We start from the raw sequence: 15,572 nt of genomic DNA on the forward strand, positions 1-15,572 counted from the left end.
AATGCTCCTTAATAATATTCTGAAGCAAGCACACACTTAATATTATAGTTTTTATATAGGTGAACTTGAACAATCCCATGACTACAAGAAAAAATATGAAACTGGCAAGTAGTTGAGACTCATTACATCAACCAAAATGAGGTTGAAGATGAAAATATCATTCTTATATATTTTTATGAAAAAAATAGGCATGATTAAAATTAGGGTAAATGGCAATAGACAATCCCATTTTTTTAGTCGATCCTTCTAAAACAGAAAACAAAAAAATAATTAATAAATTGCATTACGTAAATGAACATAAATCAAATTTAATACAACCTTTTTCTACCATTGGTACTTGAAGGTGTTCAGTGAAATAGTTATCTAAAGTTTTGATGTGACCATTCTGTAAAGAATTCTACTTAAATATTTGGAGGTGAGGGGTCTCAGTGTGATGATTGAAAAAATATAAGAACAATAATTGATTAAAGAAGAAAGATAATAAATAAATAATAATAATAATTAAGAGATAGAAGTTGAAAAATAATAGGCGGGAAAAGGAATACAAGAGAAGAAGGGACTTAATAAGGTTTTGGAGGTCCTTCCTATCCTAACAAGGTAGGGGAGTAAGGGGATGGGGAATGGGGTAGTAGTCCGGAATAATAGATTGAAGGAAGCAGGGATGTTGTCGAAAAACTTGATGTGTCTCCATGTGGTGTGTTGTTATACTGTTTCCAGTTGTAGTTCGTAATGTACTTGAGTCATTTTACGTCTCTCAAGTGAAATGCTCCTACAGATCTTCTGTGACATTCTGTTAGTACTGTTGTAGAGACTTCAGAGCTGTTGGGTATAGAAAGTATAGTAGTGATTCTCACAGTATGGATTTGTATATCGGTAGTCTGAGTGAAAGTTCTGGTGAGTATATGAGGTGTTTGATTTGGTATGATGTTGACTTTACATTCTGAACTCTGTGTAGTATATTTGCAGAGAATCAGCTCTCATTCGTGCTTCATGCCAAGGTATGTGAGATATCTCTTGGTCTGTACAAGCTGTTCGTTAGTTGTTGGTTTTTGTTAATATGTATATTTATGTCTCGTGGTTTGTCTGTGATCAGTTGGGTTGCTGCTGTGGTCTTGTTTCTGGCGTTATCTGCGTTCATGCTAGCTGAGTTATTAATAGCTTTGTCATAAACATATTCAGAGATTTGAATACCGTCAATCTTCATCCCGAATATCGAGCCCTGGGGAACACTACAAGTGACTAGTTTGAGGGTGGAGAATCCAGTTTTAACCCGGACTAAGAAAGTCTGATCACTAATTTAGGATCCAATTATGTCCACCTGTTGGTCGAGGAATTGTTGAAGCCAGAGTTGCTGAATAAGTGTGTGGAGTATGACACAGAGTCCACATGCATTTAGACATAAAGTCAAATGATATCATGGCTTTGGCAAGGTTTCTATTGAGGTTGATTGCTGCATCACTTTGCAGCTTGGATATATTATGGTAATAACTCACACCACGCAAAAACCCAGTTGGTTCCGAGGATATGACGGCTCGTCTGTCGCAGTCCTTCGGATGTGAATGGTGATCAGTTTCTTATATATTTTTGAGACATAGTTGAGGAGGCTGATGGGCCGGTATTTACCAAGTATGAGAACTGTTATTGCAAACAAGTAGCCTTTTCTTTTATTTTTTATATAAATAATTATTTAAATAGTGTAGTTCTTTATGGTAAATTACTTTATAACATACTATGATTCTTGAAATATTTGTTGACAATTATGATGTTTTATGTTGTGCAAGAGGATAAGTAAAAGTAAATCAAAAAGTAAGTAAAAGGTAGTTTTAATAAAATATATTCCAAAAATTTGTATTTCAATTTATTTTCACCCACTAAAAAATATTACTTCACCTGGCCACTATGACCACTCATCCTCAAATTCAACAGGAAAGTAGATCTTTCCTGCGTCTCCCTTAAAAGAATAACGGATTCCCAATTTTAGACCAGGAAATTTTTCTACTGGTATGAATGTTTTGTTCTCCAAGTTAGGTTGAAAAGGATTTGATTTGTTTAAATAATATGTCATTGTGATATTTAGTTGGGTATCCGAAAGAAATCCAATAACTTCTTGGTGTCCTCTCCAAGAAGCAGCATAATTTAATGCTGTAAAACCCCACTCATCTTCCTTCTCAATATTTAGAAGGCCTTGCCGAAGAAGTCTGACTACTCCTATATGACCTCTGGCAGCGCTGCGATGCAAAGCAGTTCTTCCCTTGATGTCAGGTTGAAGACTTTCGGCTCCAGCCTGTAAGAGCAATGCTACTACTTCAGTATGCCCTTCTCTTGAAGCTACGAACATAGGAGTTTCGTGATTAATATTCACAGATATAATTTGACTCATTCTAATGCCGTCTCGAAGTAGCTCGCGTATTACGTCATAATGCCCATTTAGTGCAGCATAATGAATTGGTTGGTTGAGCAACGCATCCTTACTTGTTGGGTCAGCAAAAAACATAAGAAGCATAGTAATTATTTTTGAGGAATTGTCTCTAGCTGCAATATGTAGTGGTGTCATATGTTTGTAGTCCTTTGCTTGGATATCTGCTCCATGCATTATTAGATCATTAACTATCATATATTGAATTGATATGAATCTTCCATATTTGCTAACAGTCCAATTTTTCAAATTCTTGATCTGCCATTCACAAGCTAGGTGAAGTGGTGTACTGCTGTTTTTGTTTCTACTATTGACGAAGACTCCGAACTCAAGTAGAGACGATACCGTTTTTGGATATCTTTCTTTTACGGCTATATGTAATGGTGTCATGCCATCAACGTCAGATGCGTCTTTTCCTGCTCCTGCATTTAATAAGACATTCACGATTTCCTCATGACCTGCAAAAGCAGCTAAATGTAATGGAGTTTTAAGATCAATAGTCTTAGCTTTTATATCAGCTTCATACTTAATTAAAAACTTGACTGTTTCTACAGATCCGCTTATAGCAGCGTAATGAAGAGCTGTGTAGCCACTATTGTCTGCTTGATCTATGGTAGCTGGGGGATCGGAAAGCAGGGATTCCACAATTTTAAAAAGCCCTCGTCTGCAGGCGATGTGTAGTGGAGTCGTTCCGTTGATATCGGCTGTGTTTTTGTTACATCCGGAAACCAGAAGAAGTTTCACAGCCTCAATATGCCCATTCTTACAGGCGTGATGGAGCGGGGAATATCCTAGATTGTCCCCAAGGTCAAGAGAAGCACCATGTGATATCAGCAGTCCCATTATTTCAATGAGGCCATAGAAGGACGAAATATGCAGTGCTGTCACATTACGGATCTCAATCAAGTTTTCCTGGGACGTAAGAAGCTTTAAGTTACAATCTGCATCTAAAAAAGTTTGAAAATTCTTCTTAGCAATTCTACTCAATCCTGTTTCCAACAATAATTTAACGAAATCAGTTCTCCTCGACACAACCGCTGAAGAGAGTGGAAGGTTACCATGGGTGTCTTTCCCAACAATGTCCGCTCCGTGAGAGATGAGCAAATTTATTCCTTCTGAAAACCGGGTACCAATGGCATGATTTAAAATCACAGTCGGATAAGAGTTTAAGTTTTCAGTCTTATCCAATAGAAGCTTAACAATGTCTACTAATCTATTTGATACTGCATCGAAAAGAATCTTCGATCCTAAGAAACTATTGTCTTCCACTTTTGCCCCATGGCCAAGCAGTAATATAAGGTATTCTTCAGATAAAGGATCAAAAGCTAAGTCTAAAGGCGTTCGCCCATCCTCGCTCATCACATTGGGGTCAGCATTCCTAGACAAAAGAAATTTAATTAAATCACTGTCATTTCTTGTGATTGCTAGGTGTAAGGCTGTTACATTATTACATCCTTTCCTATTAATGTCATCGCCATATTTCAACAAGGTCTTTATAACATCGATACTTCCATTATTTGCTGCCCACTGGATAGGGGTGAAGCAAACGTAGTCTTTGATTCTAAAATCGGCTTTCTGAGACAGCAAATAGGCAACGACTCGTGAATAACCTAGTGCAGCAGCTTCGTGGAGCACTGTTTGGTCAAGGAGATTTAGTGAATTCACTTCGGCCCCGTGTTCCACCAGAGTCCTCATTGCAGCGACAATTTCATTTTCTACACCAGGATATGTTACATTGTTGTAATAAATTGAATCCATTGATTTATGTTCGGAAAATGCAAAAGTTAGCGAGTTCTTAAAATTTTCTTCATCCTTCCGAATTGCGAAATTGAGAGGTGTTTTACTAATTTCTCCTTTATCATTAACATCTGCCTGGTTATCAAGAAGCATCTTAATCACTTTAGTGTTCCCACTGAACGCTGCATAATGTATTGCCGCATTACCAACCTTATCTCTAATTGCTATAGAAGCATTTCCTGAAATAAGTAAATTTACAATAGCTTCATCACCATTCCAAGCAGCAACCATCAAAGGTGTCATTGCATCATCTCTCTGGCTATTGATATTAGCTCCGTGGTTGAGGAGAACTTTGGTTGTATTGATCATTTTTTCAATTACTGCAGAATACAAGGGTGTATTACCAAACTGATCCTTTATATCTACACTTACATTCTTCAACAATAGATTTAATGTAAATACATCGCCCATCTTAGCAGCATCATGTAGCAATGTTGTATTGAAATATGTTTTGACGTTGACGTCAGCACCATGATCAATCAATATTTTAGCAATATTGGAATGATAATAATAAATTGCATTTCTGATTGGAGTATCACCACCATCGTTTTTTGCGTTTATACTTGCATTTTTGGACAAGAGCAAATTCACGATTGATTCATAGCCCTTCTGAGCTGCCAAATGTAAAGGTGTAAAACCGAAATCCCCTTCCAAATTAATATCAGCACCTTTATTGATCAGTATCTTAGCAATATTGGGGTAACTATTGTTAAGTGCTAAATGTATTGGAGTGTCACCGATATCGTTTCTTTGGTTTATACTTGCATTTTTGGACAATAGTAAATTCACGATGGACTCGTAGCCGTTCTGTGCAGCCAAATGTAAAGGTGTAGAACCGAAATGCACCTTTATTGATCAGTATCTTAGCAATATTGGTGTAACTATTGTTAAGTGCTAAATGTATTGGAGTGTCACCGATATCGTTTCTTTGGTTTATACTTGCATTTTTGGACAATAGTAAATTCACGATGGACTCGTAGCCGTTCTGTGCAGCCAAATGTAAAGGTGTAGAACCGAAATTTCCACCAGTATTAATATCAGCACCGCTCTCAATGAGAATCTTAGCAATATTTGTGTTATTATTACTAAGTGCTAGATGTAATGGTGTGTCATTGTTATCGTTTCTTATGCTTACATTAGCATTTTTAGACAATAAGGAATTTGCAATAGATCTGTAACCCATCTCGGCAGCTATGTGTAAAGGTGTACGACCATAACGTCCCTTAACGTTGATATCAGCACCGTTCTCCAGAAGTATCTTAGCAATATTGGAATTATTTTTAGCAATTGCTAAATGTATTGGAGTGTCACCGAAATTATTTCTCATGCTAACTCTTGCATTTCTGGATAAGAGCAAATTCAGGATAGATTCGTAACCCTTCTCAGCAGCCAAATGTAACATTGTTTGATCATTATATCCTTTAATATTGACATCAGTAGCCTGGTTAATGAGCAACTTAGAAATATTGGAGTTATTATTATATATTGCTAGATGTGTTGGAGTGTCACCGAAATTATCTCTTACATTCACACTGGCAGTTATGGGCAACAGCAAATTCACCATTGATTCATTGCCTCCCAGAGCAGCGATGTGTAAAGGTGTACGACCGTAACGCCCTTTAATATTGACATCAGCACCGTGGTCGATAAGTGTCTTAGTAATATTATAGTTATTATTATTAATTGCTAGATGTATTGGGATATCATTGTTATTGTCTATTATGTTTATGTTTGCATTTTTGGACAATAACAAATTCACAATAGATTCGTAACCACTCTCAGCTGCCATATGTAGCATAGTTTCATTATTATATCCTTTGATATTGACATCAGTGGCGTACTCAATAAGTATCTTAGCAATTTTGGAGTTATTTTTATAAAGCGCAAGATGTATTGGGGTGTCACCGGAATTATCTCTTAGGTTTAGACTTGCATTTTTGGATAATAGCAAAGTCACTATAGATTCATTATCCATTTCAGCTGCGACATGTAAAGGTGTACGACCATCAGATCCTCCAATATCAACATCAGCAGCCTGATCGATCAGTTCCTTAGCCATTTCGAGATCTCCCCTTCGGAGTGCGTCCTGTATTAGATCGTCATTCTTCACCTACAACATAAAAGTATAATTTAAGGAAATATATCTGAAGTTATTTCGTACCAATTTACCTGTGATTAAAATTCATCTTTTTATCTTACTTTGTCAGATAATGTAAACATGCATTTGTGAAGTAATGTAAACATATAATTAATTCTATTGGTGCAGGTGTAGTTGAACATGAAAAAATCGATTTAGATTATACGACTAATTAGTAAAGCAGCTTTAGCATTGACAAATTTTGAGTACTTCATCGTTTTTCTTGGGATAAATCATATTCTGTGTTTTTCTTGAGGAAAAAATTTTTTTTTACTAAGACTTTCCTACTTGGTAATATCTCAGATGCCAGACATATAATTCAGAAAAAAAAAACATCAGTGTTTAAAGAGAAATAAATACCTTCAGTAGATTCATATATATTTTGCTATTGTTTTCCGATTATGGTTTTCGCATTTTCATTTACATTGCCTTGGCTTCAGCTCCTCCTGTGTTCTTATTTTGTCAGAGGATGCTTTATCTCCTGCAGTTAAATCCCGCTCCTCCTGCCAGTAATTCCTACGTTACCTAATCTTCATCTCTTAGTTTAGAGAGAATGACAACTGAAAAACTGATAATTGTCGAGATTCATTCTCTGAACCAACCCTTATTCCGTCTCACTTCTCCAATCTCTTCCCCTTACTATGATAAATTCCTCTCCCAGAACATGCCTTGTCTAGGGCCTTATATTAAGTTTAATGCAGTAAGCTCCCTCACAGTTCAGAAACTACTCCACAATCCTCCACAGGCTTTTGCTTGGATGGTTCTACTCTGCTTCGATACCCCCATGGTCTAGGGTTGGTCCCTTTCCTTGCATAATCTTATTCCTTATAATCTGGATGCTGGTAGTTGGTAACATCAGAAGGCTGCTTCCCTTCAATTGCCTCCAGTTTGATCAGTGTTAATCTATGATGCTGAATCTACTAACTCATTGAATCCTATCTCTTTATGTTCTTCATCTCTGATAACATCTACCAGCTTAAGAAGAATAAACAGTCCATATTTATTTTAGTTTTGAATAGGTTACTCCGAACTTTCTCATTTTTTCTGTTTGAAACTTGATAACTTGATTGTGAAGGATGTGCATCATTATTTATTGTTAATGTTGAAACTACTAATTGTATATTTGTAACCCTCCGTATCATGTTTATCTTGATATCGATGAATGTAAGTTATTTTTCTTTTCATTTCATTTGTTTAATAATGTTTTGCCCCAATGCCTAAACTCCACTGACAGAGACCAAGTAACATCTCTTAAAATTCTTTTGTTTCTCGAGCAAATCTAAGTTGTTGACTGAAATCTACTTTAAGCTATAAAATGAGAAAATACAAATATGAAACTGTAAACGGTGGCAAGAAAAAGAACTCATGAAGAGAAGACGTGTGGATCTTGCTAGAAACTTAATTTGTGTTAAATATTTAGGGAAAGTGTTTTTTTACTAATTATAACAAGGACTAAAAGTGAAATATCATAATTTTGACTCTAGAAATATATAAACAAATGAGGAGAAGATGGTCAGGGGTGTAGTAAGAAAATAAACAAAACTTTTTATTGGTGTCTTACGGTTGTGAGGAGGCCAGAAGGGCGTAAATAAATGACCAACAATAACAACATCAAATGGTTAACAGAAAGGGTGACAAAAGTATAAACACAAAATATGAAATATGAGGAAATTATAGACATTTATTGTCCAATATTTATTTCCATAATTTTTCATAATATTATTTTTCAATTTTTATACTATATCAAAAAAATATTTATACTAGCGAGGTATCCCCTGTTAGCCTAGAGGGACTAACTTCCATTATATAAGTTATAAAATTGTTCATTTAATCATACTACTCGCTGTACAAATTGTATGACTGTATGTATATGTGTATTGTATTTACATATATTCATGTATTCTGTAGATCTGATTGTATTATTTTTTCAATATAGTGTAAATAGGAAAAAAAGTTTCAAGTCTTTTATGTCTTTTATCCCAGTATTTTAATTTGTAATTCAATTTATATGTAAAATAAAATATTACACTGTGATCATACGGAATGGTCCCTCTCCATTCTCTGTTTTCCCCTAGTTATACTACCAGTGTATACCCGCCTTCAGCGGACATTGTAATTATTCTTATAATGCCTATATGGCAAACAAAGATATTTTGTGTTTTGTATATATATATAGACTTATCTATTATATATTATTATATTTTGCATTTAAATGAAAATAAAAAGGTTTTGAAAATAAATAAAAAACTGTGATCATATGATATCGACAAATTTAAAACATATAACTAACCTGAAGTCATCTTATCCCCCCGTGGAGCGGCCCTCCCCGTTCTTTGTATCCTCCCAGCCAGCGGCTCCTGGGCCAATATCGTAACCTCTGCCTTCAGTGAACCCAGCCCAGCCCCTTATAAATATATATATATATATATATATATATATAGTATCATATAATTTTTTTAAATTGATTAATGTTTAGTAGAGACAACATTAATATAATCAATACTAACTTGCAATTTTATTTGTCATTACATGTATTATTTATGAAATAGTAAAACTAGTAGTCAGGGACAAAAAAGGAGGAAACCCGGCAGGAGTAAAAACAATCACCTATTTGAATATCTAGAAAGAGTGAAAATACACGTTAAAGAAAAGAATAATTGGGAAAAAATAGAAAAGATATTGTATCAATGATTAGTAGGATATGCTTCAGGTGAATTAAAATAAATAAGTCCAAATTTAATACATTTGCAGATTTTGAATCACAATATAGAAAAAAATTTTTGAAGGAACATATATAGAATAATTAATTGGATTATTATATAGTAGTTCTTGGGGCTGTAAAAATATAAACACAACAGAATTCTTATCAGACTACATCAAAAATCATCACCATTGGTATATTAGATGAGACATTACTAACACAGATGTTCAATGTTTGAACAGAGTATTAATAATTTAGGTATAAGCAGAAAGGTAGATAGCATCTTTAATTTATTTAGATTTTAAGAGCTAGTAGGTAAACAGCAAATCATCAAGGATTTAATAAATGCTAAGTTTAACATATAAGGTGTATTAAATGTTCAAGATAATGTTGCCCAAACAATTAATTAGTAGATAAAAGCCATCAATGGTCAAATAATGAAAATCAAAATCTAAACAATATAACATGTAATATTAACAACATAATAATATAACCCTAAAAATAAAGGAAAAGAATATGAAACTAAGAAGAACATAGTTAATCAAAACCTTCAAGAACAACATATCTATAGAAATTTTAACAATCAGTATCAAAGAAAAATGGAAGGTAGTTATAACCAAGGAAGGGATAATCAAACAAAATTTGAATCAAGGAATTGGGAAAATAGATATATAAACAGAGTCGAAATAGAAAATAGTTCCACTGATATAAATAATCTACACATAGTGGAAGCTGAAGCTCATCAGCAAAATGAGGGGATAAATTTAGAAGAAATTAGAGACACAAAACAAAGAAGATAATGACTAAAAAGGCATTTACTTGGTGAAATTATTTATTAAATAATTTATTTCAAGATAATGAAAAATTATTTAGGGAAATAAACCTCAGTACTCAAATTCAAGTAAGAATGGGAAAGCAACTTATAAATTTCCTGACCCTGGAAGAGTAATATCAGAATATATTTTATAATATCATAATTTATAGAAAAATGTTTTTATGAAGAAAATAAAGAATTAGTAGGAAAACGTGAAATATTATCTATCATAAAAACAAACATAATATCTATCAATGAAAAAAAAATCTATAAATATCAATGAAAAAAAATGTAATTGTGTAAACAAATATTTATCTCAGTTCAAATAAACAAAGTAGATTTAAAAGTTAATTTATTAATGGTTCAATGTATTACAATTAATATAATTCTTGGATTCAATTTTTATAAAAATTATAAATCAGGAAACTTAACTGTTATCTGCAAGAAAAAATAAATAATTAAATAATACATCTCGAGAAAACATTATGAAAAATAAGAATAGAAGATTATGATATAATTTATGAAAATGTAATAAATGTGTGTAATAATTTAAGAACATTTTTATCTGAGACAGAATTTCAAGATTTTCTTGTAAAAAACAATATTATTTTTGAAGAAAGAACAGGATGCATAAAGGGATAGTCACATGTTTTGAAAGTTTTTAATATAAGTACATAAAAACAGTTTCAATATAAACTCAATACCAAATTGCTAGAGAAAGTGATATTTGAGTTAGAAAAAAGGTTTAAAAAAATAGCATCATAGAGGTATCATGTACTAGTTTTATTAACCCTACTAAATTAGTTGAAAAGAAAGGCCTCTGTTAGAATTTGTTCAGAGTCATCTGAACAAATTCTAACAGAGGCCTTTCCTTTACAAGATATTAATCTCCATATTTTCAATTTATGAATCAGACTTTTCAATTTAAGAGAGTTCCATTTGGTCTATCTTTAAGCTTAGCTGCTTTAATAAAAGATGTAAGAAAAATAATACCTATTAATCTATTAGAAAATGCTAAAAATATATGTTGATGACATACTGATTCATACTCAAAGTAAAGGAAAAATGATAAACATCATAAAGGAATCACAGTAAATTTAGAAAAAATCTTCGGGTATAAGATTTGAAGAATACATGGAAACAAAGAATAGCATGAAAAAATTATAAAATTAAAGTTATTCAAATTTTTAAACCTATAATAGAACTAAAAAGTTTTCTTGGGTTCGTAAATTTTTATAATAAATTCTGTGCTAAGTATGCAGATGTTTCAAGACCTTTATATTATCTTACATTAATAGTAAATGAAAATTTTAAATGTACACAAGAACATAAAGAAGCTTTTGAAGAACTTAAAAGAAAATTAATTTAGGACATAGAATTAAATTACCCTAATTTAAATAACGTTTGTTACATAAAAACTGTTAGTCAGAAGTATGCTATATAAACAGGATAAAAGAAGTAAAAAGTTTATTATTTCCTTTTGCAGATGTTCTTTCAAAGGAAGTGAGATAAATTATTAGTTTACAGAAAACGAATTATTGACAATCATACATGCTCTACAAAACTTTTCTTGTTTAATAACAAGTATAAAATAATAGTAAGAATAGGCAAGAGTGCTGTGACTTTCTCACATATCTGACTACAAACCCACTAACAAGACTAATAAGATGAAAACATTTTTCAAATCCATTAACTATGAAATATGAACACAACAAAATGAATTAGCAGATTATATCAATCAGAACTCCGTGGAAACACAAGAACAAAATCAAATGATTTTTATTTAAGTAATTTTAAAAAAGATAAATTAATATTATAAAAGTAAGAATTATACAAACTAAATTATAAAAATTAAAAAACACAAAGTTTCGAAAAAATAAATTAGTAAACATAATAATTAAGAAAATTTAAATGATGATTAATGGAATTAACATAACATATGTAAATAGTGTCTAAAATAATGAAAATCAATTCAAATCAACATAATGAAATATATAAGAGAATAATGAAATATATGAATTAGCAAATTATATCAATCCAACCTGTGGAAACACCAGAACAAAATCAAATGATTTTTATTAAAGTAATTTAAAAAAAAAAGATAAATTTTTCAATAAAATTGTTTAAAATCAACAAATTTATATTAATATTATGAAACAATTTAACAATGATAAAATAAATCATAAAATTTTAAATGGAATGATGCTTAAAAGGTTTAAAAAAACAATATAGTTAACTGAATTAGATAAGAAGACATTAATTAAAATGCACATGAAGAATTTTGACACGCATGAGTTAGTAAATGTACCAAAATGCTTAAAGAGTGTTTTTGTCATAAGAACCTAAGAAAATCAATAGTAAACAAAATTAAAACATGTCTGAATTTTCAATTAAATAATGTATCTAATAATAATACAGTATCACACTACTCGAATCAAAAAATTACTCCAAATAAACTTCTCGAAAATTTTTGCATATTGATATAATTAAAATATTGCTTGTTAAGTGTAATTTTTAATTTTCTGTAAGTTTAATTAATAATTCTATTTTTATGGAAGGGTAAAATTTTCATTGGACATATCATCAATATAATATGTATATTGATATACTGTCCTTTAGTTTTTTTTTTTTATTGCTTCATTGTTGATTATGATTAAAGATAACCTAATTTGAACAAGATTATATATGATGGTCATTTTAATAAGTTAACAATTTAGTGTAATTTAGGTATGCTAGTAATTCCATGACTCACATTAATTCTGATCATTCCTTCATAGAAAAAAAGTTGGAAATTGCTTGCACAATTCCAAAATATAATAAAATAAATGTTAACAATTATATGGCTGAAGTATTTTTACTAGACTTTATTCAAAAGTAATGGTATTTAGTAGGAAAACAGAAGTATTCACACCAAATTAAAGAACCGAACATCACATTTGTTAATTTAATTAAATTTTTGAGAACGACAATTGCCCAAAAGCTAACTGGATCTCTCACATCAAATATCTTTTATGACATACATAACATTCTGTTTCATTGAACTTATGTGTGATCCCTACTGGATAGTTTAGGTGTCAAGTCTTAAGCAACAATTGTAGGTATTTAGGCGATAAATCTTGATGTCAATATCAATGTGCTCTATAATATGAAAAACCATTGTTTCAGAAATAATCAACCAGAAAGAACCTTTTAATGAACGTCTTAAATTTATTCTTGCTAATCTTAATTCCATATTACCACATTTAAAGATTAAAAAAAAAAAAAATGATATTCAAATGTTGTCTGAACCTACTGTAACTCACCACCAACAAAGCGGACTATCTCTGCTCAACGTATAACACCTCTCCAAACACAGTGGACACACACTTAACCTTAAAATACCTCTGGGTAAAATAAGGATTTAGCACTTATATTTCTTCTATTTTATATTGTACTTGATATTCACTATTTTCCACAGGAGAGTATGAAAACAAAATTAACATAGAAAATCATAGAAGGAAATGGAGAACAATGAACAATGCATTAATAAAATATATGATATAATGCAAGTTTTACTGAGCAGGCGCATTTGCAGTTTTTCTTTATAATGTTTTAAAAGTTGTCATGTCGACATAGTTACTTTTTCAATTCCACCTAATGAATACTTAAGCCTTTCAGTTGACAGGATGACTCACTCAATAAAATTATTTTTAGAATTTTCAATATTGATTCAATAACAATCTAGTATTGAATAAATGGTGCTAAGAGCACACTGTAATTTGTAATTAACTGTTATATTTTTATATTTCTAACTTTTGTTAAACAAAAATGTCAAACTTTTGGAATGGGAAATATTATTATTTCTGTTAAAATTGGATTTTTTCAATTTGTCATTTGGAAAATTCGTAGGGATAAATTCATCACAGTGGGTAATATACATTATCTATTCTGAAACAAGCAACGATTAATTTCAAATCCTAGTAAGATGGTAAATTAAAGTTGTCATGAGTGCACCAAATCTTTTCGAAGTAAACTTTTAATCAGCTAAATAGTGACATTTTTTTTTAATCATGAATTAAATTCTTGAATAAAATTTTATCTAGTTGACTATGCTACAGTTTAGAATTATCTAAGTTAGATATTTTTTTTTGCTTAAAAAAAGGAACACACAACTTTAATTTCCTGATTTTGTCCCTGGAATTAGACAATAGTTATTGTTGATGTTAAAGCCTTCCTATCACCTCTTCTAAAATAAATTCATGTATACCTATAAACCTAAGTCTGAACCTCAAATCTAAACCAATCCCAAAAGAAATGTCAGCTTCATTTATACCAAACTAGCAGACCCGGCAATGCTTCACTATAGCTATATTTTAGGATGTGTGTAAATTGAATGAACACAGTTGAAAGTTTGATTGATCTATTTTGTCAAAATTGAACATACATTATTATTTTTATTTACACTTTGGAATAATGATTTATTTAATTTTTTGGTTAATCTATTTAGTTATAGCGGTAAATAATAATATATAATAAAAATATATGGTAATAATATATAATGAAAATATATGATAATAGTTCAAATCAAATATCATAAATAATGTGAATTATTCTGTGAGTTACATATGTACTTACAGACAGAGCAAGGTAGTGTAGAGTGAAAAGAAAGAGATAGATCGTTGGGATTGACATGGCAAGAAGTAAGATGCTCTCACTGGCTAGGATTGTTGAAGAATAAACACACTGGTTAGTCCAGTTTTGTTAAGGCAGTCAGTCCAGTTATGCTATGCCAAGGACAGCAGGATGGAAATCCTCATTCCTAATTTCAATTTATACGATAATGTATACAGATGTAATTGAATATAAACTCAAACTCTTCAAGAACCATTATTTAGAACCACAGAAAAAATATTACCATTCATGTTTTTAGTAATTTCTAAGTAAAATACTATAGTTTTTAATTAGAACAAATAGTTTTTAATTATTTAATGTCTGATGTTTTGTCCCACTTTACAGGGCTTCTTCAGGGGTGTTCTTAGCGATTTGTTAAACACAAAAGTGGGGCAAAACATCGGACATTAAATAGTTTGTACTCTTCAACTATTTGTTGTTTTTTGACCGCTACCCTGACCATCTTCTTATATTTAAAGTTATACAGTCAACTATATATATATTGTAATATGCTCTTTTTTAGTAAATAGTATATTTTGATGTATAAAGGGTTTTTAATATGTTTTATTTTATGTATCATTTTAATATTGTTCATTTGTTTTGTTTATCCAAAAAGCAAGCTAACCAATTTTCATTGTCCATAACAAATTCGTGATTCAAAACAAAACCAAGATGGCGGTACGTAATCTTCAGTCAACAAGTCCATTGAATCAAGGCCATGTTGAGCAGATTCAAATATCATACAACTGTTGTGCGACAATCGATATTTACATGTAACCTCGAGGGAGGTTTTCGTTTTGGAGGGGGCATTCGTGTTTAGGGCGCCGAAGAGAAAGGATGTCTTCAGGATGAGGAGGAAGGAAGCCATTTTGGACGCTAGGATAGAACAATAGAAACAAAGAAGATACCAGGGATCATCATAGGAAGATCGTGAACTTGGTTAGTTTTGTATGCATAAAAATAGATATATGTGTAAAATAGATTTTAATTTAATTAATTGTAATTATTGTAAATGCCTGTTTCTGATTGCCTAGCAACCCGCCCTGAGATATAGAGT

At 31.4% G+C, this 15,572-nt stretch overlaps 1 protein-coding gene across 1 annotated transcript in view; it reads right to left on the reverse strand.

Moving 5' to 3' along the window:
- Positions 1–6: 6 nt before the first annotated feature.
- The window catches only part of LOC106679485 (serine/threonine-protein phosphatase 6 regulatory ankyrin repeat subunit A), a 46,142-nt gene continuing 30,576 nt past the window's right edge, over positions 7–15,572 (reverse strand). The window contains 2 exon segments of the mRNA XM_067050367.1: positions 7–5,053; positions 5,055–6,323. Coding sequence (XP_066906468.1) covers positions 1,898–5,053; positions 5,055–6,323 — 4,425 coding nt within the window. The 3' untranslated portion in view covers positions 7–1,897.

The sequence above is a fragment of the Halyomorpha halys genome, unplaced genomic scaffold (genome assembly GCF_000696795.3).
Source record: "Halyomorpha halys isolate HHAL.00 unplaced genomic scaffold, Hhal_1.1 Scaffold207.1, whole genome shotgun sequence".
NCBI lineage: Eukaryota > Metazoa > Arthropoda > Insecta > Hemiptera > Pentatomidae > Halyomorpha > Halyomorpha halys.